Here is a 25,731-nt window from a genome sequence, read left to right on the forward strand (position 1 = left end):
GAGGGAACGTGAGACTGAGAGCACTAATGAGGATGGCAACAGAATCTGAGAAGAAAGTTATTTTTTATCAAAGAGATCGAAGGGAATTGCTTGATATTTGTTACAAGAATGATTTGTGGAAAATGTGTTTTGTCTTGTGCTGCCCGAAAACCACCAGCTTCTGGCATATTGAAAACACAAATAAGCAAGGTATGTTTTTTTTCCGTTGTTAACATTAGCTAATTTAGCTTATTTTTTGTGTGACTCAGTTCACAAATTTAACAAAGCATAAAAGTCAATCCATGCCGGAAAGCCCTGTAACAAGATTTTTTTGTGTTTTCATTAAAGAGAGAACTTATTTTGTGTGCAGAGACTTTTTCTTCATTGTGCCAAGTTATCGTAACAGGTACATTGTCTCCTGTGTGCTTCAACATACACCTGACTATAACAGAGCAGCACAGTAAGATTAGTAGACATATCCGGCTTTGCCTTGTGCATAGCAGCATATAAAGAGTGTATTTCATGCATACAATACCATTCAACTTCACCTCGATGAGAGTATGGAGGGTACTGCAGTTTGTATATTCAATATATTCTATCTAGAATTTATGCTCATGTGGTCAAAATATTTCAGCAATTATAGACGTTTGTCTAATCCACATCCCTCAAGAGTTCAGTCGCTGACCTGGTGTAAACCATCACAGAGGAATTTAGCACTGGGTGAGAAGGCCTACTAACGAGCTCTCACTGACCCGTGTTCCCAGAACCACACAGCTCTCCTTTCTAAGACGCATATCAAATGAAAATGAGAGCAAAGGTTTTTTTCTAACAAGGAGCCTGCGGTTCATCTTCATTCACAGCAGGGAGGCCAGGCCATGAGAGCAGGTCCACTAAAGACACACACGTCTTTACCCTTGGGGCGGTGGCGCAAAGTCATGATGGATTGGGTTATATGTGGGGAATGAGAAAGGAAAACTGACCGAGATCAGTGAGGTTGCAGTAGGCTCTCCAGTCGGAACCATTTCGGTTTTTCAGAGTGCTCGACTGCGAGGGGACAAAAGAACACTGATGAGTTTATTTTAGAGTATTTGTGTGAAAAATGTCACCTCGTGTGGGATGTGAGCATACTTTGAGGGTCAGCGTGGCATCCAGGTTGCTGGAGATGGTTGATACAACGTTGCACTGGGCCACCGTGTGATAGCTGGGGTTGGCAAAGGACTGCCCACTGCTGCTGCTGCTTGGATTGTGATTGACCTCAGCTGCACTGGTCTTTATGGCCACGGTGCTGCCACACTCTGAGGGTTTCAATAACAATTTATCCCTAACCCTAATCAATTGTATACACTGACAGAATGTTTTTTTGTTGTTTTTTTTTTTTTACACTGACACAATATCCTGCGATTGGCCGGCGACCAGTTCTGGGTGTAACCCGCCTCTTGCTCAAAGTCAACTGAGCTAGGTGCCAGAGAATTGGTCATGAGAAACTGAATTTGTCAAATTGCAACGGAAAAACATTTACCTGGAGAACAACTGTTTAATTGTCAAAATGAATTACTCAAAGTCCCTGCAAAGTGAAATGTCTTTTTGACACACCAGAGTGAAGAATGTTGTTAACAACACTGCCAAATCTGAATAAAATGTTTCCAAGATTGTAAAATGAGGCTTCAAAATCATTTAAAATCAAGCCATTTTCACCACTCTCAGATGCTGTGGGAGTGTCCGATGAATGTGCTGAAACCACGCCCCACTCAGTTGTCAATCAAATACCACTGTTAGTCCTGGAAAATTAATCCTATTTTGTCTAGCATCTTTCTTATGCTAACACATACTCTAACTATATGTTTCAGCCACGAAAATATATACGCTTAAAGTCCGGTGGCTGAAATATATTCCACCAGGTTGCCATGGGGCACAACGAGGTGCTCTCAAGCGGCCACGGCAGTGCAAAGTCCCTGTCCACACACTGGCTGTTAAATTGCACTTAAAAAAAAAAAAAAAAAAAAAAAAAAAAAAAAAATCCGCCCTCTTCGCCTTTCTCTGCTTGACGTGTGCACACTCGCAGTGGACAACGAGGCGCTCTACAGCGGCCATCGCAGCCCTGGTCTACACGCTGGCCGTGAAGTTTGACTTAAAAAGGGTCCACCATTGTTGCTCCTCCGTCTTTCTCTGCGTGATGTGCGCACACTCCTGGCCGACAAGCCAGTGGACTATCCAAAGGGAAGATGTATTTTCGGGGTGTAGGCAGAGCTATCTGGCCAACTACACGTCACACTTGTGCCGAATAGCCGCCGATAGTGGGGAGGGGCAACTTGTGTTCCATTTTAGCACACGTCCCAAAAATCTGGAAAACTGAAATTGTGAAGTTTATCGCAAAAGCTCCATAATTGAGGGCTGTATAGTTGTCAGTCTTTATGTATAATGTCTTTACAAACAGATCTATGAATTTACTTTACAGGGTCTTAAAGGGAGTTTGTTTTTGGAAAGCTACAACTACATAAGAGCAGACACATTAGAAACATTTGTGATGCAGTGAAGTTCAAAAACACTGAAAACACAGCAGTTAGTACCAGAGAGAGAAGAGTCAGTGTTGGTCATTTGCATGGCTTGCGTGTACGACACACTAGGCTGGATCTCGTGTCCCTTCTCCCTCTGCCTCTGTCTGTACCACACGAACAAGCTGAGCATGGCCATGATGATGAGGAGGAGGAAGATGATGCCCATGACGGCGCCTGCGGACTGGCGCTCCGAGCCACGGGCCGGACTAATCTTGGTGTAGGGGTTCAGCTCCTCCATCATGAGAGATGCTGTACACAGAACATTGCAGAGTGGCTTGTTAAGACCACGAGTGTCAAACACAGGGGCTAGATCTGGTGCGCCATGCCATTTTTGGTGGTCTGCGAGAGCTTAACAGAAAAAAACCCAAAAACAAACAAAAGGTCTGCCACACATCACAAATTAGGAAAGGGAACAGAAGCAAGTCTGTAAACAAACAGTGCAGCTCAGCTTCAGGCGACTGGACGAGCCATGTTTTTTTTTTTTCTTAATACAAGCGCAGTGCAAACACAACTCCAAGAAGCATAGTAACAGCCTCTCCCAGGCACTTCAGATGGAAACAGTGCGTAAACAAATGCCATCATTAGTGTTTTTATCGCATATTAATTTGATTGGTCAAACTCTCGGTGTTGCAATTGTCTGCATCCCTCATTTCCTAAAAAGAAGACAAATTCTTAATGTTACACTTTCCTAAAAAGAAAACACTTGAGCTGTTTTGTTTAAAATTCAGTCATTAATCAGTTCTTGTTTCCACAAAATATAAGTTGGATTTAAATGTGTGTGTGTGTGTGAGAGAGAGAGAGAGAGTGCTTGTTTGTATATACAGTATGTTGGTATGTATATATGGCTTTACATTTTAGGCTATATATATATTATTTTTTTTTCTAGATGTATACAGTATATGTTTAAATAGAGTATCATGAATAATTAAACTATTATTTCATAGACATGATATAAATTCAAACTATTTAGCGACGAAGGTGTTGGAATGTTTTTTACTTACTCCTACATCTTTTAAACATAAGGTGAAGGATATAATTTATTGCTGCTTTTACTTACTGCTACATCTTTTAAACATGAGGTGAAGGATATAATTTATTGCTGCTTTATCTTCTTGAATTTTATTTTATCTTTATGCAAATTTTTTTTTCTGTTCACGTGTTCAAATAAAGCTATCAGTTCATCAGTCAATATGACCTGAACTGTTAACTTAAAGCCAAGATGTGTACCAAACCAGAAATTTTGTATTCTCACTCTCCCTACCAATTCTACGTTTATGTGGTTTCACCTGTGACAGGGTTCACCAACACGGTACCTACCGGCATCATGTAATCCCCAAGGACACACGAGTAGCTGTTCCAAAAATAGCTCACCCGTGAGGGAACATTGTGATTTCCTAGGAATGTTGTAGAATTGATCATTTGAGAGTTTTATTGACATAAAGTCTTGCATATAGATATTTACCTGTTTCCTATCTTGTTATATCATTGTTGTTAAACACTGAGAAAGTATTATCATCAGTGTCTTCACATAAATACAATTATGTGTTAATAACATGTAATTAAAGGTAATTTGAGCAAATCTGTTATTTCAGAAGTGTTTCCACCTTCGCATTAATCAGTACCCCAAAAAGGTTGGTGACCACTGACCTACGATGTGGCAGCTACGAAACCAAGTTTGACACCCCTGCTTTAGACGCATCTGTGCTTTTAATAATGATCCAGTGAGAGAGCCTCATTCATCTCCTTACCTTGATCACAGCGGATGCCTTTATAACCCAGGCTGCAGTAGCATGTCCCGGTCACATAGTCACAGGTAGCATTGTTCAGGCACTCACACAGCTGCTGACAGCCATATCCAAATGTACCAGCAGGACACTCTGCATGGAGGAGAGGGTCCATTACTGCAAAATTAAAGCACTTAGGGAGTGGCCATATAAAAATTATTTATAGCAGGCCTCATCTCATCCACTTGGTGATTTCTGCACAGAGCTAAATGTTGCGGGCCTACTAAACTCTGCTCGCAGCTGGCCCCGATGAAGCCGGTTCGACACGCACACAGGCCCGTGATGTGGTCGCACTCGGCGCCGTTCTGGCAGCGACACACTTCGGAACAATCCTTGCCGTAGAAGCCTGAGGGACAGCCTGGGACGGACGCGCGTGAAATGTTGGCCATGATGGAGCAGCAGAAGAGACAGGAAGACAATTTTGAGAGCCAAGGTCATTTTCCAAGGCAACGCCAAAATCAATAGTATTTAATGTCTGTGTGGCATGCACAATAAGGGACAACAACAATGAAATAAAACATTACCCGCAGCAGCAGAAGATGCTGTGATGTTGATTATATGGCAAAGATGTACAGGACATTGTATGACTCAACAGTATGCAAGGAAAATATTATGACATTTTAAGACACAATGACATAGATGAGAATTCAAATGAGTCACAGTAACTTGGATGAACTACACGACTGCTGCTTCACACCAAGACAAACACTTATTAATTTTTATGTTCCCTTCAATTTGAATCTGAATGACAAAGTAGCTTGCAGCAACTGCTCAGATGTTTCAAAGGAGTCTTCACAACTGCGTCCTGCAGTTCAGCCGCACAACCTCTAGGTGACAGTGTATGTTTGCGCAAGGACTCACGCTGTGTGCAGTAGAGACCGGTCCAGCCCGGTCCGCATCTACACTCTCCATCATAGGCACTGCACTGAGCTCCATTGTGACAGTTACATGAATTAAGACAATCCGGGCCCCAGCGGTCGGAGGGACAGGCTGCACACAGCAGAGACACGCCAAACGTGAGGTGCAATGCAGGACTTACTAATATCACTATTACACACACACACACACACACACACACACACACACACACACACACACACACACACTGAGCTATAACTTTGGAAACTGACAAAAAACCTTGCTTAATATTAATTGCGAGCGCTTCGCTCAACCAGTCCATTGTTTGTGATATGATGGATACATCAGCCTCAATTGCCTGAAGCTTAATAACTTCTATTGTACAATGATTTCTACAATAACAGAGTAGTACTGAATAAAGAGTGCTTCATCAAAGAGCATTATACAACATTTTCAAGCACGGTATGTGTCTCCCATCTGCTGGTGTAGTAGATCCTGATTCATGTGAACTTTTGTAAGCCTGCTCTCGCTGACAACTGACATGATTTGGGGGGGGGGGGGGAATGCAATGGAAAATAGTCCACATTTTAGGGTTGGAAAATTTTACAGCAATTTCTGTTGGAATTAGTGGTAACACATGGAAATACACTGAAACAGGTTAGTCTACAACAGGAGGAAGTTTCTTTTGATTTTTTGGGGAGGGGTGTGACAAACATTAAAATCTTAATCTATAATTTCTTGTATATATTCTATTTATTTAGTTGTTTACAAGTTAATTAGATTTTGCCCAAGTTCAGTTGACTTTCTAATTGACACTACATCCCATCAAGTAAGCTTTGACTCCATTTCTGGGGTAAATTCCCTAGCTACACTTTACACGAAATGTTTCTGCTGCTTTGCGTCCCTAAAGATTATATAGACTGCTTTTCAAATATAATTTCCCCCTAAATTATTGTGAGAAAACATTGATTGTGGCAAGCTACATTTAAGACAAAATTGGGTGTGAAGGCAATCAAATGAAGAAGGGCATAAATGGAAGGGTAATTACAAAATGGGACCCAAGCATAAAGGAGGGAGGATATACCCTGAGAGCAGTCGTGCCCAATCCAACCAGGGAAACACTGGCAGGATCCATCAATGGGGTTACAGGTGCCATTGTTGGTGCAGCGGCAAATTTCCGCACAGGCCCTTCCATATCTGCCGCTGGGACAAACTGAAAAACAAACAAAGCAAAACAAATAAAAAAACATATTACAATCTGGGCGGCACGGTAGCCAACTGGTTAGAGTGTCTGCCTCACAGTTCTGAGGACTGGGGTTCAATCCCCGGCCCCACCTGTGTGGAGTTTGCGTCCATGAAAAAGACGTTGCTTGGATGGCAGCATATGTTTCTCCAAAACCTGTATGTACCTTTCAGCATTAATGGTGCCTTCACAGATGTGTAAGTTTCCCATGGCATTGGCACTAACACAGCCCCATACCATCACAGATGCTGGCTTTTGAACTTTGCGTCCATAACAGTCCAGATGGTTCTTTTCCTCTTTGACCCGGAGGACACGACGTCCACAATTTCCAGAAACAATTTCAAATATGGACTCGTCGGACCACAGAACACTTTTCCACTTTGCGTCAGTCCATCTTAGGTGAGCTCGGGCCCAGAGAAGCCGGCGGCGTTTCTGGATGTTGTTGATAAATGGCTTTTGCTTCGCATAGTAGAGTTTCAAGTTGCACCTACGGATGTAGCGTCGAACTGTGTTTACTGACATTGGTTTTCTGAAGTGTTCCTAAGCCCATGTGGTATATCCTTTACACATTGATGTCGGTTTTTGATGCAGTGCCGCCTGAGGGATCGAAGGTCACGGGCATCCAATGTTGGTTTTCGGCCTTGCCGCTTACATGAAGTGATTTCTCCAGATTCTCTCAACCTTTTGATGATATTATGTACCGTAGATGATAAAATCCCGAAATTCCTTGCAATTGTACGTTGGGGAACACTGTCCTTAAACTGTTCGACTATTTTCTCACACACTTGTTCACAAAGAGGTGAACCTCGCCCCATCTTTGCTTGTGAATGACTGAGCAATTCAGGGAAGCTCGTTTTATACCCAATCATGGCACCCACCTGTTCCCAATTAGCCTGTTCACCAATTAGCCTGTTCATTTTTCAACTTTCTCAGTCTTTTTTGCCACACTTGAGATATGAGCATTGTATTGTAACTCTCATTGATGGCACCGTGACCCCCAACCCCGGACTGAGCTGCATCGCTGTCCCCGCTCCCTCGCCATGACAGGCAACCATAAGGAAAGCTTGGCCTACTTATCAAAGGAGAAGCACGGGAGATTTAAATTCGTTCACGGACGCTAAATGAATTATCAGCCAGTCCGAAGGAGCTCATCAAAGCTGAGACACAGACACTGTTTTTTCACTTGGACGCTAAATTAATTAATTTCCACTCCCAGCCAGCCTGAAGAGTCTCCCCAACAAAGACTTCTTTTTCCCGCTGTTTTCAGTGTCATTTGTTCCTTCTGTCTGGGACACTGGATGGATTACTAGCGACACCCACAGGTAGTGGAAATCTACTGCAACTCCGGAGGAACTAATCACAATCTTCACTGGACTTGAATGTTATATCATATTTTAAGAACTTTGCATGAACGCCACCAGTGTTACCATCACAGTAGCGCCACTAGTGATTGTATTTCTGCAAATTTGAATGTCTGATGTCAAATCTGTTTGTCAACTGAACCGGATGAGACGTTTCACCCCGCACAACACAAATGCCACATTGCAAATGTTAAAGTGTTCTCAACAACCACACACAATGATTTGTGATCCGAGTGTTGCATTATGAGCGTGGTCAAAGAATGAAATAAACATGGATCTCAAGGTACCAATATTAAATTAAATACAGTACTGTATATCACTGGAATATTTAGTATAAACTGGACTTGCAAATCAGAAGGTGAACTATAACCAAAATGAATGACCTCAAAAGAAGGATAGCCCTCCATATTAAAAACACAGATCGAGAATATGTTAAAAGTCATAAAATAAACTCATTTGATATTGGGAGCAACTCAGTAGAAATAAGCAATGGTGAAAATGCAGTATGACATTGGTTAATGAGATGAACGGCTCCGTATTTGAGTGGACATGAAGTGACGTGCTTAGACAAAAAAAAAAAAGTCAATCAGTGCCTCCCGTGGCACAATTGCCCCATTTTCACCCACCCGAGCGGAATGACTGATGTGCCACAGTATTAAAATAGACCACTGGATACATTTTTTATGAAATTAATATTTCAGCGTTGCCTGGCTCTCTTCAATAAAAAGATATCACTTGCAATGAAAACCTCCATTGTACTTTATTGTTGGGCAGCGGGACAAATTAGGCCCAGATGCTCCTCACCATCAGGATGAGGGCGCCGCAGCAACAGGACACGCCGCACATCTAAGGTCTGTCATAAAGAGAATAACTCAGCAACCTTGCATACTTATATTTTATCTGGGCTGATTTTATTGATTTCATTTCAGCAGCCTTTCCACTCTTGTCGAGACCTCTTTCATGCTCCTTCAAGCAGGCTGTCATTAATGCCACAAGGTTAGCTCCTCTGTACGACTCCTTGTGGGGATTGAAGCCTCATCACACCAGGAGAGCTTCATTAGGCTGTGCCTGGCAGGACGAGGTACAAGTGAGGCCGCAAACAAGCGCTCAACGACAGGAGGGGACCGGCTTGTTGTCGTCCCCTTTTCGCAACTGCTCGCCATTTCGTCACGGTCCAGACAAATTACGACTTCCCCGCCCTTTTCCTCTTAATGTTAAACTTTTATTGGATGAGACATTCCTCAAAGTCATGAAAGAGAATTAAAAAACTGCAAGCGTTTCTGTACTTTCTGAGTTTCTAAATTATTAGCTGTCAAATCTAAAATAAAAAAAGTGTCATAAATACAGTTAGGTCCACAAGTATTTTATTCATTTGCATTTTCACAACGGATTTAAGATATGGCATTAAAGGTGCGATTTCAAGTGAACACTTTCAACTTTACTGTACGGGTTTTCAAAAAATAAAGATCTGAATTTGCTGGTATCCAGACATCAAGCAGTCATAGATTGTAGCTTTAAAATGATGGTTATATACAGTATTCACAATCAGTGGTGAACCAGTAAGGACTTCTTTGCTGGCCCAAACACTATATCAGAAATTGTATGTAATTTACTTCCAACAGTCATTCCCAACATTCTATTTTCTTTATTTCATAGCATTTCTCGTGGCTGCAAAGCTTCCAGTAGTACGTGTATGTGGACGTTAGATTTTTTTTGTGTCCAATCAGATTTCAGCTTCTGTGTGCTTCCATGTCAATTAAATCTACTCAGGGCCTTCAGAATCCAGAAGCACACTGCAGACCAATTAAGTGGGATTGTTTTTTTTAACCAATTATCTTTCAAATTCGTCCTCACAAGGCCAGAGAGCTGGCTTTCAATGAAATCGGCATTTTTCTGTCCTCTGATTGGTTGGCCAGAGCAAAACTTGTTCAGTCAACTTCAACAAGCAAAGCACGTCTCTAGGGATTGGGACATTCCACTCACCTCCAAGGTGAGTGGAATGCATTTTATTAAACATTTCAAATGTTTTGTTATGTTACATCACGGCCAGGGGACTACAGATGAAAACTAGCCTTCTGGCTATTTCTGGCTTTATTAACCATGTGTACTTCATGTGTTTTATGAAATTGCATTGTCGCCTTTCAAATAAACTGATTAATAATAATACTACATGAATATTGATTCTGAACTGTTCCAGATGATCAATGCGGCACATTCATGGTTGTGTGTTGTTCGTGTTGCATGTTGTCATATTGTTCTTTCAGAGTATTGATGTTTTTAACATTGCGAAGTGATGTTGGTATTTAAAAAAAAAAGAGGGAATTAAGTCTGGTACATCCCCATTGAAGACCCAGGTACTACTCTAAATGCACGGTTCCCCAATGCTATCAATACTATTACTTTAATAAATTGAGCTACTTTAATAAATTGAAGCCACTCAAAATAGTCATACAGTGGAAATTGCTTGATTTCCAACTTGTTTCCATAACAACAATGTAAAGTGAATTCATTAATTCAAGGCTGTCTCTGTTATAAAACCATTACTATCATATTAGGGGAAAGAGAAGTTAACCACTCCAAAATAAAACTATCCATCGATCCAATTATTTGCCATTGATACATCTAATCTGCGGCGGCACGGTGGCCGACTGGTTAAAGCGTCAGTCTCACAGGGGTTCAATCCCCGTCCCCGCCTGTGTGGAGTTTGCATGTTCTCCCCGTGCCTGCGTGGGTTTTCTCCGGGCACTCCGGTTTCCTCCCACATCCCAAAAACATGCATTATTTGGAGACTCTAAATTGCCCATAGGCATGACTGTGAGTGCGAATGGTTGTTTGTTTCTATGTGCCCTGTGATTGGCTGGCAACCAGTTCAGGGTGTACCCCGCCTCCTGCCCGATGACAGCTGGGATAGGCTCCAGCATGCCCGCGACCCTAGTGAGGAGAAGCGGCTCAGAAAATGGATGGAAGGATGGATACATCTAATCCGCATCTTGGTGAAAGGAAGACTACACTCTAGACTGTTGCCAAACAGTCACAGGGCACATATAGAGAGGAGAAATATTCACCAGAGGTGGAGGTCACATACAGTGTCGTGAAAAAGTATTGGCCCCCTTCCCAAATTCTTACATTTTTGCATTGTCTACAAATGTAAATATCAGACAAATAGAACCGAAGTGAACTTAAAATGCTGTTTATAAATGGTGATTTCATTTACTTTGGGGAAAAAACTATTCAAAGTTACCTGGCCCTTTGTGAAAAAGTAATGGCCCTCTAAACTTAATAACTGGTTGCGCCATCCTCAGCAGCAACAAATGAAATCAAGCGTTTTCTATAACTGGCAATGAGTCTTTCACATCTCTGTGGAGATATTTTGGCCCACTCTTCCTTGCAGGATTGTTTGAATTCAGCAAAAATGGAGGCTTTTCGAGCATGAACGGCCTTTTGAAGGTCACGCCACTCCATTTCAATCGGATTCAAGCCTGGACTTTGACTAGCCCACTCTAAAACCTTTATTATTGTTATGTTTGACTGTTGATATGATGTTCTTTTTCACAAATGCTGTGCTACACTTACGCCAGATGTAACGAGACACACACCTTCCAAAAAGCTCAACTTTCATCTCATCAGGCCATATAATATTCTCCCAAAAGTCGTGGGAATCATTCAGATGATTTTTTTGCAAACGTATATATTATTGTTATGTTCTTTTTGCTCAGTAGTGGTTTTCGCCTTGGAACTATGCCATGGATGCCCTTTTTGCCCAGTCTCTTCCTCATTGTTGTGTCATGAACACTGACCTTAACTGATACAAGGGAAGCCTGCAGTTCTTTAGAAGTTGCCCTGAGTTCCCTTATGGCCTCCTGGATGAGTCATTGCTGTTCTCTTGGGGTAATCTTTGTAGGCCAGTCACTCCTGGGAAGGTTCACCACTGTTCCATGTTTTCTCCATGTGAGGATAATGGCTCTCCCTATGGTTCGCGGGAATCCTAAAGCTTTAGAAATGGCTTTTGTTACCCTTTCCAGACTGATAGATGTTACTTACTTTATTTCCCGACTGTTCTGGAATTTCTTTGGATGGTGTCATTTTGTTGGAACTTTTTCAGATCTTTTGTCCGACTTGGTTTTGTGAGGATAGACCCTGTTTAAGTGATTTCTTGATTGAACAGGTCTAGAGGTAATCAGGCTTGGGTGTGATCAGTGAAAATTAACCAAAAATTGTGATTAGCCACAATTAATTCATAATTTAACAAGGGGGTAATCACTTTTACACATAGGGCCAGGTAACTTTGAATAGTTTTTTTCCTTAATAAATGAAATCACCATTTAAAAATAGCACTTAGCTTACTTTGGTTATATTTGTCTCATATTTACATTTGTTTGATGATCTTAAACATTAAAGTGGGGAAAACAGGTAAAAATATCAGAATTTGAGAACGGTATCAATACTTCACGGCACTGTATGTGCAAGTCACAAGCTAGTCTCAAGCAAGTACCAAGTCACAGTGGGGAGCGGGGGGAAGAAAAACAAAAAAACAAAAAAAAAAAAACATGTCAAGTCGAGTCACCACTAAATTTCAAGCAAGTCACACAATGTTGTTCCAGTCGCAACATAAATTGGAGTGGAAATAAAATGTTTTTTCACAATTTCTTTCACCCATCCATCATAACACTAAAAAAAGTATTCACACCTTTTAAAAGTTCAATGTTCAACAACTCAGTTCATGATTGATTGAATGTATTGCACTGATTTTTTTTTTAAAAAGTTGTATTCCAAACTCAATTTAACTCAACTTTATTTCTGAACAAACAATGCTGCGTACTTTTTGGTGCCAGCCTTGTAACTTCTACATGTTCCGAAGAGAACGCCATTAAACAAAAGCCAAGACTGTTTTGTGTTGGTTAAATATAATTCGATGTGTACCTAATGGGCTAATGAAGAATGAAAGAGATTCATAATTAAGGGAATGATACAAGACGTAAAAATGTCACCATCTGGGTTTGTTTATTGATTTATTTAGAAGCAGTGACTCGAGTGAAATGCCTTGACTCCAGTCCCCCCCATTTCCATTCTCATTTCTGCTATTCACACTCGTACTTCCACCACCTCTCAGTGGGAATTGAACCCACGCTGCCAGCATGAAAGTCAAGTGACTGAGGCCAAATAAAATCAAAATCAAAACACACTCATCAAGTTACTCCTTTAGGTTCTATAAGTTCTGTTCTTTCGCCTTGTGTTTGACTTTTGAGGCATTTTTCTCCAGTAAAAAAAGAAAAAGAAAAAAAAAAAAGAAAATCACCAAATTGCACTAGTTTTGGACTTTTGACATTGGCGTTTCGATCTATTTTCAAGTCTTTGCAGTGGTGTGTAAAGGTATTTTGATGGACTTGTGATGGTAACACTTTTGACTAGTTAGACTAATTTTGCATTCTACATCCAGACATTTCACAGTGGTAAATGGAAAAAGCGTCACAGTGAACACATTTGTCAGTAACGGAAAAATGTCAAGGGGTATGCAGAGGGAGGGACACTTGCCTTGGCTGCATAAAGGGCCCGAGTAGCCAGACAGACACTCGCAGTGGCCATTTACGTGATGGCACGGCCCCGTGCTGTGCACACACCGAGGGCATGATTGGCTGCAGCGGTGCCCGTAGAAGCCCGGAGAGCAAGCTGCGTTGACAAAGTATAGTGAGGAAAAGGACAAGAAATTAACAGTGGACAGAAAAAGACATAATTCGTAATGATTCAAAACATCACGTCAAGAATGATCAAGGCAGTGCGGATAAATTTGAGCTGGAAATATTAACGCATAAGAGACAAAAGAGAGACAGAAAAGGGAGGAACACATAAAAAAAAGGGTCTTCATTGTAATCATTTCCATGCAATAAAAAACTGTAACAAGAATGCACTGTAACAAGAGAGTTGAGAAGATCTGTTTCATGTTTGCTATGTCTCACAGAAGCTTTATCTGTAAAAGTCAGTAAGATTATATATATTGAAAGATTAGGAACCTTTAAAGTCTCCAAAATGTGACGCTATAGGGACGTACAGAGATGATCAAACATGAAACTATACCCTAAGAGGCAGAAAGTTACATGAAAAACTATTATGTTGAGGTGGAACAGTAACTTATTTGGAACAATAGTTGTTTTATTCTTACTGCGCTCAAGAGGCAATCAGCGAGTTCTAAAATTACTTTTGGAGGAAATATTGATCATTGCTTGGAGGGCTGTCTTGATCTGATTTTAGCATCAGAGACATAATGCATCACCAGAGTAGCACGCTATTCTTCTTCTGTTCCCACAAACATATGAGACACAGCTTGTTTTGACCCATCTCTTAACACTCTGCTCCAAATGACATTTACAGGCTGGTAAGTGCAAATTCACTTTCAATCAGTGAACTCATCACTTGAGAAGCGACTTCAGACCAACCGAGATGTGTTCACAAACCAGAGGTGGCGCTTGCAGTGTGATGAGTGCTGTGCTAGGCCTGCGCGGCTCACAGTGTGAGCTGGCCGTGGACAGCAGGCGAGAGGGGTCAGTGGGGTTGCTCCTGGTGGCTGGCGGTGGCGGGGGGGGTCACACTCTGATTGAATGAGAGACGGCTGAAGTGCTGCAACGGCTGAAGTGCTGCAACTGTTTTTCCAAGCTCATACAAGGGCCACCAACATTTACGTTAGATTAAATGTAAGGTGACTCATTTCATTAGCTAATTACAGATGGCACAATTTTTCTTTCAAGATGTATTTTAGATTCACTCCATGAGTACATTGGTGCTTTGAGATACAATTGACCCAAAGTTTTCGAGATACAAGTCTTCGTTCTTATTATTTATTTCTTATTTTTGCTTTGACTTGCGAGCGAAATTTTGAGATACAACAGATGCATGGTGGCAGTGAGCCAAACTGAGCTCACTTAATTAACATCAAGCAGCAGTTAGGTATATAGAATAATATCTTTAAAAAGGAGGCTTCAAGCTGTTTTATGCCACTCCCATTTTAAGTTGACTGTGAAACTAAACATAAAAGAAAGAGAATTACACGACGTGTATTTAAAAGAAAAACATAACTGTCAAGTAGTGGGCGCTGGCTGGAATGAAACGATCATGATAGATTAAGCCTTTAAATGTGTTTTTATTTGCGTGAATTAAGACTGGAATCATAATAATCACTTTAAATCGATGGAAACTTTATTAATTGGTTTTCATTAAAACGTGGTGGCCCCTGGAAATCGTGAGGGCCCAGGCGCTTTGTGTTTGCCTAATGGTAAGTCCTTACTCTCTGAGGTGGAAAACCAAGCCTGATATCGGTTACAGCTCAGAACCGAACAATGGCAAACCGAACTAGACTGCTGAGTGAAAACATTAGTTTCAGAGTCCCCAGTTTAAAAAAAGAAGAAAAACAGGCCTAAGCTCTGGATCAAACCCAAAAAACCCTAAGCTGCATGGATGTCAAAGCACACCGTTTTATTCCTTTGGCTCAAGAGTCCGTGGATTTCGTGTGACTTACTCCTTTTGCAAGAAGTCCCTCTGAATCCAGGTGCGCACACACATGTTCCATCCTCAGGAGAGCAGGAGCCTCCATTCTGACATGGGCAGCTGAGTGAACAGTTGTTGCCCCAGTAGCCTTGTGGGCACACGTTATCACAGTGGATTCCTGCAGGCACACGACAATGACACCTATAATGAAAGCGTGCAAAGAAGGCCAAGAATCCTGCAGTAACACCACACGAGAGCCGATTTCCCAATGTCATATCATAGCAGATCTGCCAAGGGTTGTTTACTCAGCATGGATTCTCGATTCCAACAAGAAAGAAGAGGATATCTGTTTCTTTTTAAACTCGTGCCAATCTTTTCAGACTCCCCCTTTTCTTCCTGAATGTACTTTATTTTTGATCTGACAAAGGCTCCATGCCAGTGCGCTGCGCTGATTAACAGGGCGACCTCCCCCGAGAGCACCAGCTTGTCTACCATTCTCTTTCAGCAGAGCCGGTTTAGAGTATAGTACAGGAAAAAAGAAACACTCTGGCTACATGAGCACAGTGTAGGAAGTGTCACTGCACATTGGGATTAGCTCCAAGCGGCAAACGAGAAAACGTTGCATCCATACGGGGGCTCTCGCTGTGCATGCAGCTCTATTAGCACATCCATCGGAGCGGCGCCTTTTCTCTCAAGCATGCCGTCGTCGTCTTTGAAAACTAAGGGCCAAAGTCACGTGTACTGCATACGCATGCAGGTTCTTAACTCACATACGATAATGTTACTTGCACACATGTAAAAGTATGCACCACACACTTCGCATCCTTTCAAGAACCTGCCTTTATCTTGATAGCTCATTTGAAATTTCCTTTGAGTGAACATATCTGAGAATAGCGTGGCCATTAAAACAGCATTACCTTTGAATTAGACCAGCACCAAACTATGGGGACTCATTTTACACAATAACATTGGCATATTAAGGGTTGAACGTGGAGGAGCAGAGCGGATAGGAAAGTACGCACAGTAACCATGATGTAGTTCGAAGTCCATCCGTTGACTTTGTTTGCGATTGTCTACATTAACGAATGTAGACAATCAGCGAGTGCCTTTGCGGTGAGTGAATGAATGCGGACAGAGCATCGCGCTTCTTGGTATAATGGTGCCAAACGGAGATGAAATTAGGGGGGCTGCTGACGGTGTGTCCCGGTCGAATGCTAATCATTGATGGGGTGGGCAAAAGAAACAACAACAATTTCTTGATGTGGTTGGGTGAGGGGGGCGGACTGGTACCAAATGGCCCGCGGATCAGTGGTTGGGGACCATTGCTATAGAATATGGTTCTCAATTATGTTCAGCCTGTATATGCTACCCTTGGGTAAAATTCTTCAGAACTTAATTTTGACTATCATAGCTATGCAGATGACACACAGTTATATCTAGCAGTGTCTCCAGATGACTACAGTTCAATTAAGGTGTTGTGTGACTGTCTAAAACAGAAATAACTGGAAAAGCCAATATTTTCTACAAATAAACCACAACAAAACTGAGATAATTATTTTTGGGAAATAAAGATCTTTAGAATTAGACTTTAAAGTTTTGCTACTGGTCTATAAATCACTAAACGGTTTTGGTCCTGAATAAATAAAAGAAATGCTAACGGAATATAAACCCAGTCGGGCTCTGAGATCGACATACTCAGGTCAAATAGTGGAGCACAGAGTCCAAAGCAAACATGGTGAAGCAGCATTTAGCTATTACGCTGCACACAAATATAACAAGTTGCAAACAGAAGCGACATCAGCCTCAAATGTGAATGTTTTTAAGTCCAGGTTAAAAACTCTTTAGAGCATTTCCACTTTTAACGATATTTCTTGCACGCTGTACGCTGTTTTAATTGTACTTTTATTTTTATTTTTATTTTTTCCCTTGTTTTTAAATGCTTTTAATCATGTAAAGCACACTGAGTTACCTTGAGTATGAAATGCGCTATAAAAATACATTTGCTTTGCTATTACTAGTTTATAAAGCTTTAATAAACCATTGTGAAGTAAGAACAGCGAGAGCAACCTCCGTCTGACCAGAGAATGAACTTGCATTCAGCTTTATTGCTTTGCCCCTTTGCGAGTTATAAATGTTAGTACCTCAATATTAAACAATGATTCGTCACCGTAGAATACGAGTCCCTTTTGTAAGGAATGGATGGTTGTGGCTCAAGTGATCGCAAAATCAGAATTTGGAAGAGAGAAGATATCAAGGATGGCAGAAAGTTGAACTTGCCAAACAGTGAAACCAACAACCAGTTGTTGGATGCTATAACTGATTAGTAATTGATTTAACAAAAGTTAAAAACATCACTCAGTATAATGCAGTCATCCTTCTGTAAGCAAAATGTGAACCAGAGGATTGGTGGTTGGGCCTCCTGAAAAATAGTATTTAAAAAAATGGAAGTTGTTGCTTGATCTGCTGAAGTGTCCTTGGGCAAGATATGAAACTCGTCAGTTACTTCCACCTGACTCTTCACATCGCTCCTCAGACTATAAAATAATGATCACATTTTATTTGTGTAAAGTTTTAGTAGTCCTACTGCGTACCTTTATTGTATACTTGCTGCTAGAAACGGAAGTGGGCCAGTATACTCAAAAGAAGTATTCAATGAGTTCTAATTTTACCACTAGATTGCCATCCCAACAACTTAAAAAAACATCTGTATCTCAATTGTTTGAGACAGCTCACTTCATCTCAGATTGCCTCCTGTGACCATAACTTCCCGCCTTCTGTACGCCTTCTCTCAAAGAGCCCATTATGAGGGTTCTATGGCTTCAAGTGTGCATAAACGTGCTTGTCCAACCCGCTGGGCAGCACGTTGCTCCCTGGCCCTGCACCCCCGTGACTCAATTAAGGCAGACAGATGGTCCCGACCGGTGCCGGATTTAGAGCAGAGAGGTTCGTTCTTGCAGATAATAACAGCCACGGTTTCCCAGAATCAATGCCCCGAGCTCAGGTGGCCGAATACGAGAAGGGCTGCGCGGAGCGTATGGACTGAAGCCTTCCCGCTGAAGCTATTCCCTCCATGAGTGCATCTCTCCACCCATGCAGGAGGACCCCGCGTACAAACCACCCACGTCCCGATTTCAAATTGGACTTTCTGATGCAACGTTTTCAGTTTGGGCAATAATAAAGCGGACTTGTTTTGGTGACACTTTTTTCTAATCACCGCTCAGGAAATATTTTATAAACAACATTGGAAATCATATCAAACCTGCATCATCACTGTATGCACTCCTGCACAAATCTAATGAGGTCTGAATCAAACGTTGGGCTGTTAACAATGGGTATGCATAATATTCTTCCAATTCTTCCAAAAAGAGGCTTCACGCTGTTTTACTAGTTTTCAGTCAAACTAAACAAAACAAATAGACTTACACATTTTATATTTAAAACAACCGCATAATGTTGCCTTAAATTCTGCTAGCCGAATGCTAGCGCGATGGGAAACACCATTGACAGGCTAATGAATAGCATTTATGTGGTGGTTTAAGTAACGGATTTTTTAACGTAAACGGTGGAGCAACACATTTAGAGAGACATTGTAACAATACTCAGAGACTTATTCTTTATCATCTGCAAAAACGACTCATCTCGCAGCAGTTTACGGAGACACTTACAGTAGTTTTGAATGTCTTCTTTGTGTCTGCATTACTGTATTATACTGCCCCTTGGTGGCCAAGTTGAGGACATCAGTAGGAGCCACAATGAATTAATCATGATTCACAAACTGTTTCATTGTTATATTCTATTACTATTACATTCTATTTAACTCCGTTGTTACTATATTTTTTTATAAAGTAAAATACTATAGAGTGTTAATTTCCTTATTAAAAATCACATTCCAAAACATTGTTTTTTTTGGGGGGAGGCTGGAAAAGATGAATGGCATTTCCATGAATTTCAATGAGAAAAAAAATGATTTAAAATACAAATGTTTTGAATTATGAGAGTTGTCACGGAAGAAATTATCATATCGTACTGTATCTCACTCATATCATAAGGCACCACACAGTGTTAATTTTACAACTGGTTCACTATTATACACTGAATGCAAGTGAGCACCTCTAAGGATGTCATGTATTGTTGCATACACCCCACCGCTGCCATGTTGCACCACAGATTAGTTTCCAGATCCCGGTTTGGGAGGAGAGCCACCGTTTCATCAGGAGCATGTCCGGATATTGTACCGGGTGCATACTGGCACGTGGAGGACATAAGCCATACTGAGCCACGTGATGTCGTCATTAGTAGTTTTTATATATTTTTTCCACTTTGACTCATCTGATCTCATGTTATGTGGCTACCTTACTAGGATCATGAGAAGGTTGGAAACGTGATGCAGTGAAGTTCTACACCACTGCAGACTACAACCAGAATAGTGGACATGTCCATATCCACTCCATCAAAACTGATCCTCATTATCTTTGTAAAGACCAATATTTTGATAGAGCTCTTGCATTAGTTATCATTGTTAGAACTAATGTTAAGTCAGTATGCGAAGAAAAATGGCACAAAAATTCATAAATGGGATTAGATGAGCAAAAAATAAATACACGACAAGCTGTATTTAAAATTGTCTGGCACACTTTGGGGAGGATAATGATCCCAGCTTCAAATATTTATCTGTTGGTGTCACCAGGTTGTTTGGATGTAATATAGTACAAGCAATGTTGTATGCCAGCTAGTTTGCCAGTTGGAGCGCTAATTTAGGGCTTACGTCCCAACATCTCTCATACACATGATCTGCTGCCTGAGTTGCAAAACAAATTAGACATTTAATTAACGCAACGCAGCTTAGACATAGTGCGTAAACATGCTTAACAACTCAAGCTGGCCATGGTATTTGTCTTCTTCTGTTAATTTGATGTCTGTCTAGTTTCTGGTGGCTTTCAGCTTTGATGATAGAAAATGAATATTCATGATCTCTGATGCGACCCCCCGCAAATAAATAAAATGTAAAAAAAGAATAAGTACCAACCTGTCCAGCCTGGGTGACAGCGGCAGTATCCGCTCACTGGGTCGCAGCTGTCCGCATGACTGCAGTCACAGCGCTCCCTGCACTCCAGCCCAAAAGTGCCATCCTGACAAAATAAGAAAGCCCACTATTAAGCCTTGTTCAACAATATTTGCAATATCCTCTTAGTTTAGTTTCAAACTTACAGGGCAGGGCTCATTGCAGTGCTCGCCCCTCCATCCAGGAGAACATGTACAGGTGCCGTCGACTGGGTCGCAAGCAGCACCGTTGCCACACAAGCAAGACTGATTACAGCCCAGACCCCAAAGACCACTGGAGCACAGGATGGTGCAGTCCACACCCTGCCACCCTGGAGTAATAGGGAGAAAACAAACAAACACAGTACAAGCTATAATGGATAATGCTATTTTATTTATTTTTTTAAGTCAAAATAAGATAAACAAGTTCAGTAAGTCTACTGTATACATACAGTAGTTCAAGGTAGTTCTTAAAGGTTACTGTATGTGTGTGTTTGATTGTTTATCCCGTTCAGTAAACGGCTGCAAGTTGCATCGGCTCTCCTTGCACACATGCGACGACAATACAGTATCTAAATTTCTTTCCCCCCCCCCCCCGCCACTCTTTCACCTCACTCAAGTGGGACATATCTGAAACTCACTCGTAATTCAAATATCTCGCAAAACACACAAAATAAAAATCGACCAAGCTGTAGCTCGTAACCTGAAACTCGTTAGTCACGGTACCACTGTTTAGTGTTTTTCAAGGTCGAGAGATGATATAAATGTGGATTCAGTCGGACTAAAAGGAAACATTCTAGCCTCCGGCAGGGGGCAGTATATAAATAAATGTAAAATGTAACTGTCCACATCTTGCATTAGGTGTTCTATCAATTTAAAATGAATGCAATCATTTCCACCTCTCAGCCATATCGACCCATTTTTCTCGAGTTTATATATATATTTTTAAGAGTAGACCAAATTGGCAAGCAGCAAAGCCGTCGCATGCTGGATAATGAGGGGGACAAAATGCTGCTTGAAACAAAAAGTTGAAAAAGTTGTGGAGCAAGCGAATGATCAAATAAGTTCGCTGTAAGTCTTGCTTTCACGACACAATTCCGTCTGCCTGAAATCTGATTTAGTCGCTCAGATGTTCTTGCATTCAGTGGGACCCATGCAGCGAGACGAAATAGATAATTTGGAGAGCTGTCTGAAACACCTGCCAGCTCCCCCCAAGGGGATACGTCGCTTGTGCATAATATTGTACATTATTGACTGCGGCAGATATGTGGCCCATAACATGGAGAAGAGTATTGATTGTACAGTCCAATTGAGCCGGTAAACAGTGGGGAAAGTTGCCTCTTATTGCCTCAATCATTCTTCTCACTGACTGTGTCAAAGTCTAACAACCGGCATAGATTTCCTCCTCTCTTCCCAGTGTGGTGATGGATGGTGCCGAGCGCTCACATCCGAGTATGCAAAGCAAAAATAGTGACAGGAGACGTGTCACTACAAGAAGAGCCATCATCACCTTTTTATCTCATGAAACTCGCAAAGTTCCACGATGACAGGACCCTGGTGACAATGTTTAAAGACTCTATTGAACCTCTGCTCACTTGTTTTTTTTTTTTTTTTTTAAACCTAAATTTATCAATAGCATAAGGCCTAATGCAAATCTTACCTGAATTACTGCAGTTCTTGACACTGAGCAGCAGAATGACTCAGCAGAATCTACAATAAGTATTTGGAACCCATCCCGCCTACATTGTTCCCATCCTTTACGTTTGTTGAAGCTTCTGTTCCAAAAACACCTTTCGTCTCAAAACCATAAACTGATGATTGCCAATGCTGCACAAGGACATGATTTTAGTGGAACTAGAGTTGTTGACCATCAGTGCTGCTTTGGTGACATCGTTTCGCCCTTTAACCATCCATTTCTTAACTGCTGAAAATAATGTTAGTCAACCAAAAGTACTTTAGATGAACAAATATCGGATGGTTGTACTATTTATTTTTAAAGTTAGTTGCCGTATATTGTAGCTACAATGTACAGATTACTACAGTAGTTAGCCATATGGAGTGCATTAGAACACAGTAGGGACAGAAAAAGGTACACCTACTGTTCAACTAATTCTGACATATAGGGTTTAGACCAGTTAAAAATAAGCATTCTGATGGTGCAGAACCAATCGCCCGAGGACACTGTGATTTGCATACCTTTTTATTTTGGGTAGATAAAGCAAGAGAAATAATGGGGAGCAGTTGGAGACAGAGTGTGATGTGAGGTAGGCAAGGAATAGTGATGCGAAGGAACAGAGAAAGGTGATACAAAACCTCAACGACAACCCAGGACAAAAAGACAGTATTTTCCTGATTGGTTCATTTGAGTTTCTTTCCCAACTAGATTGGAACCTCGGTTTTCATATGCCCTAGTTTTCGCCCCATTCCATTTTCAACAAATCTAAATTTTGCGCCACTTTCCGTACATCCACCAGGTTTTTGCACAAACAAAATAAAATTAAAATAAAAATCACGTGACTTGGCCATTCATTTCCCGGAATCAACGCACGTGCCAAATAATCTAGTAATTTGTGTTAAAAGGGTTCAACAGACGGCAAGGCATATTCCTCAATGCAAGCTTTTATTAACAACTCAACTAACAATCTCCCAGTCTGCTTAGCAACACTCAGGCAACACCAGCATAACAGACCCATTTAAAAGTTAGACCTTCAAAATGAAAGCAAGCAGTCTAAGAGTTTCACCACACTTTCTCTGACCACATTGTGGCTTATTTAACAGACGCGCTTGATAAACAAGCGCAAAATAGTTTGAGTACGACCACTATGGGCCAAAGAAAAAGTGGTCAAAGTGTTTTTATACTGGTTCGCTTTTACTTTTGACATAATGTGTTGCGCCGATGTTGCCCCAAGTTGCCCGAGTGTTGCCGACCAGACCAGGAGGCTTGTTATTGCCTTGAGTTATTAATAAAAGCTTGGATTGTGTAATACGCCTTGCTGTCTGTTGAAGTCTTTCCAAGTGCCACCTATTTGATTAGGAAGGCAAGAAACACAAAGGAATTCAAGAAAGACCTTGTCGTGCAGCGTCCCGTGCGTAGGGCATTTAATAACACTTAAACAGACAAAAACTCAGGAACTTGTACTCTTTTTGGAGCGTACATGCTTGCTCTGTTTATTGAATTGAACTTACACATGAACACTGTTTCGTAACCCAGTCAGCTCCTCACCACGTCATCACTGTGCCCTGCACTCTCGGGCATGACATATTGATCACATTTAATCCAACTAAAACTGCAAAGTACAAAAATGACACATCGCATCTTCCATACACACCATCAAGAGTCTTTGTTTATTGTTTATTTACCCACTTCATGAGTTTCTTATATTTCAAAAGGTTTTCTGTACGTAAAAAAATAGTTATTGTCTATAAAATTTAGATCTTTTGGTGTCGAGATTCCAGACTCTGGAACGGATTATTTGGATTTAAATTCTTTCCCAAGGGATATATTACTTTGGTTTTTGTATGATTCGGTTTTATTCAACGGATTAATTAACGAAAACAGAGGTCCCACTGTATACACATTTCATAGCTTTCTTCTTCTTCATGGTCATCTTCACCATAGCAAGACTCAGCTCTCCAATCAGGTCAGAATCCTGGACAAGAACTTAGCTGCCAGTGCCTCATGGGACTGAACCACAAACCCTCATCACTGACCCACATTCCTTGGAGTGCTCATTAGACATATCCTGTCAGATAGGCCACAGAGGAAAGGGCTGCAGAAGCCTCACCTCCGTGAAGGTTGCCCGAAGAAAACTACAATTCCTTTGAGAGCAGCTCGTCCCTTTCGACATGGAGTTCACCGTCGCTGCGTTAGTGCAATATGCCATAGTGCTCTATCAGTGCATTGCTGGATGTCTACTTTAGCAGGAGGCCTCACCAGCACTTCATTAGAGGATCACTGGCACTCCGACGCAGCCGTCAAACAATTGGAAGTCGGAAGATATTACGCTACTTAAAAAAAAAAAAAAAAAACGTCGGTTGGATCGTACCTTCCTTGCACGTGCAGGATCCGTCAACAGGCGAGCAGGAAGCGTGGTTATGGCAGGAGCAGGTGGACATGCAGCTTGGTCCAAACGAACCAAGAGGACACTCAGTGGCACAGTCTTCACCCTGTGATGGAAATAAAGTCAAGAGGACACAAATCAGCACAGCAACACGTTGCCTCTGCCTGACCTATACTATAGATATAAATCTTGAAAACATTTTTTATTACTCATTCTGCTTTTATTAATATTATTATTATTATTATACAACTATCACTGTCATTCTCATGAACATGTGGAGTTGTACTTATCCCTATGAACAGTGCATTTTACCATGGTGTTTTACATTAGTTTTTGCTTGCATTTACCAGCTAGCAAGAAGGAACTGATACCCCCTGGGATTCAGTTGCCATAGAGACCAGGGCTAAATTTTTCAGCTCAGTTCTGCATCCTAGCGAACAGTAATGCCTTCAAGGGTCATGTAATTGTCCCCCAATTATGACTCCTATTGTTTCATGGGGTCATGTGTAAGCGCAGGGGTAGGATTTAAGGAATTTTATTAGCACACTGTGCAAACGGTGCATTGGAGGATGCTCAGAATTTTCTACATCCTCTTCCGGATGATAATGTCTTGGGCTTGGCTGAAAAGAGGGCTTGATACAACCACTGGGTGGGCAGTGAGATGTGTGGGATATCAGAGACAGTCAGCCGCTAACCCCAAATCTCACATTAATAACACCACCGACGGGAGGCTGCCGGCCACTCTGGTGCAGCCTCTAAGCCCCTTATCATTACATCTGGTGAACGACATATATAAAGGACATGTATTGCCCACCATGTACTCCATAACCTGCTGCCATTTGAATGTCTCTGCTTATAAGGCTGAGCACTAACTGCACCTGTCTCATCCGTCCCTATAAGCTGGAGATCACAGAAAGTCTCCGGAACCCCCCGCCCCTCACACACACACACACACACACACACACACACACACACACACACACACACAAACACGTATCCTCCCATTGCATCCAGAGGCTTGAGTGACAGGTGACACAATAATTTAGAGTTCCAATTAGGGGCTCACAGGAATACTGCAGGCCTCGGGCCCCTCTCACTCGACCGCTGGCCGCTCACTGCTCTCATTATCATTTTGAACTCTGTTTTAACAAAAGGCAGGTGATGCGCTCATGGGTAGCAAGGGCGGAAGGCGCATCTTAAAACGACTCGCCTCCTCCCAGCGTGACACATAAAAGCTCTCGTCTCCCGATGAGATTTTGATCACTCGGATGCAATAAACCTTTGTTCTATTGCAAATGACAGCGTCAAGACGGCTAAGAAAGGCAGTTCTGTTGTGTTTGTAAGCGTATGGAGGAGGTCAACCAGTCAAGCTGC

General features: G+C 41.6%; 1 protein-coding gene across 1 annotated transcript in view; it reads right to left on the reverse strand.

The window, feature by feature from the left end:
* megf11 (multiple EGF-like-domains 11) overlaps positions 1-25,731 on the reverse strand; it is a 69,111-nt gene that overhangs the window by 6,263 nt on the left and 37,117 nt on the right. The window contains exons 10-21 of the mRNA XM_061676916.1: positions 24,343-24,463; positions 20,465-20,628; positions 20,283-20,385; positions 15,288-15,434; positions 13,313-13,447; positions 6,261-6,389; positions 5,180-5,308; positions 4,548-4,676; positions 4,283-4,411; positions 2,547-2,783; positions 1,108-1,274; positions 960-1,023 (exon numbers count right to left, since the gene is read on the reverse strand). Of these exons, the coding sequence (XP_061532900.1) occupies positions 960-1,023; positions 1,108-1,274; positions 2,547-2,783; positions 4,283-4,411; positions 4,548-4,676; positions 5,180-5,308; positions 6,261-6,389; positions 13,313-13,447; positions 15,288-15,434; positions 20,283-20,385; positions 20,465-20,628; positions 24,343-24,463 (1,654 nt within the window). The remainder of the gene's footprint in view (positions 1-959; positions 1,024-1,107; positions 1,275-2,546; positions 2,784-4,282; positions 4,412-4,547; positions 4,677-5,179; positions 5,309-6,260; positions 6,390-13,312; positions 13,448-15,287; positions 15,435-20,282; positions 20,386-20,464; positions 20,629-24,342; positions 24,464-25,731) is intronic.

The sequence above is a fragment of the Phycodurus eques genome, chromosome 5 (genome assembly GCF_024500275.1).
Source record: "Phycodurus eques isolate BA_2022a chromosome 5, UOR_Pequ_1.1, whole genome shotgun sequence".
Taxonomy (NCBI): domain Eukaryota; kingdom Metazoa; phylum Chordata; class Actinopteri; order Syngnathiformes; family Syngnathidae; genus Phycodurus; species Phycodurus eques.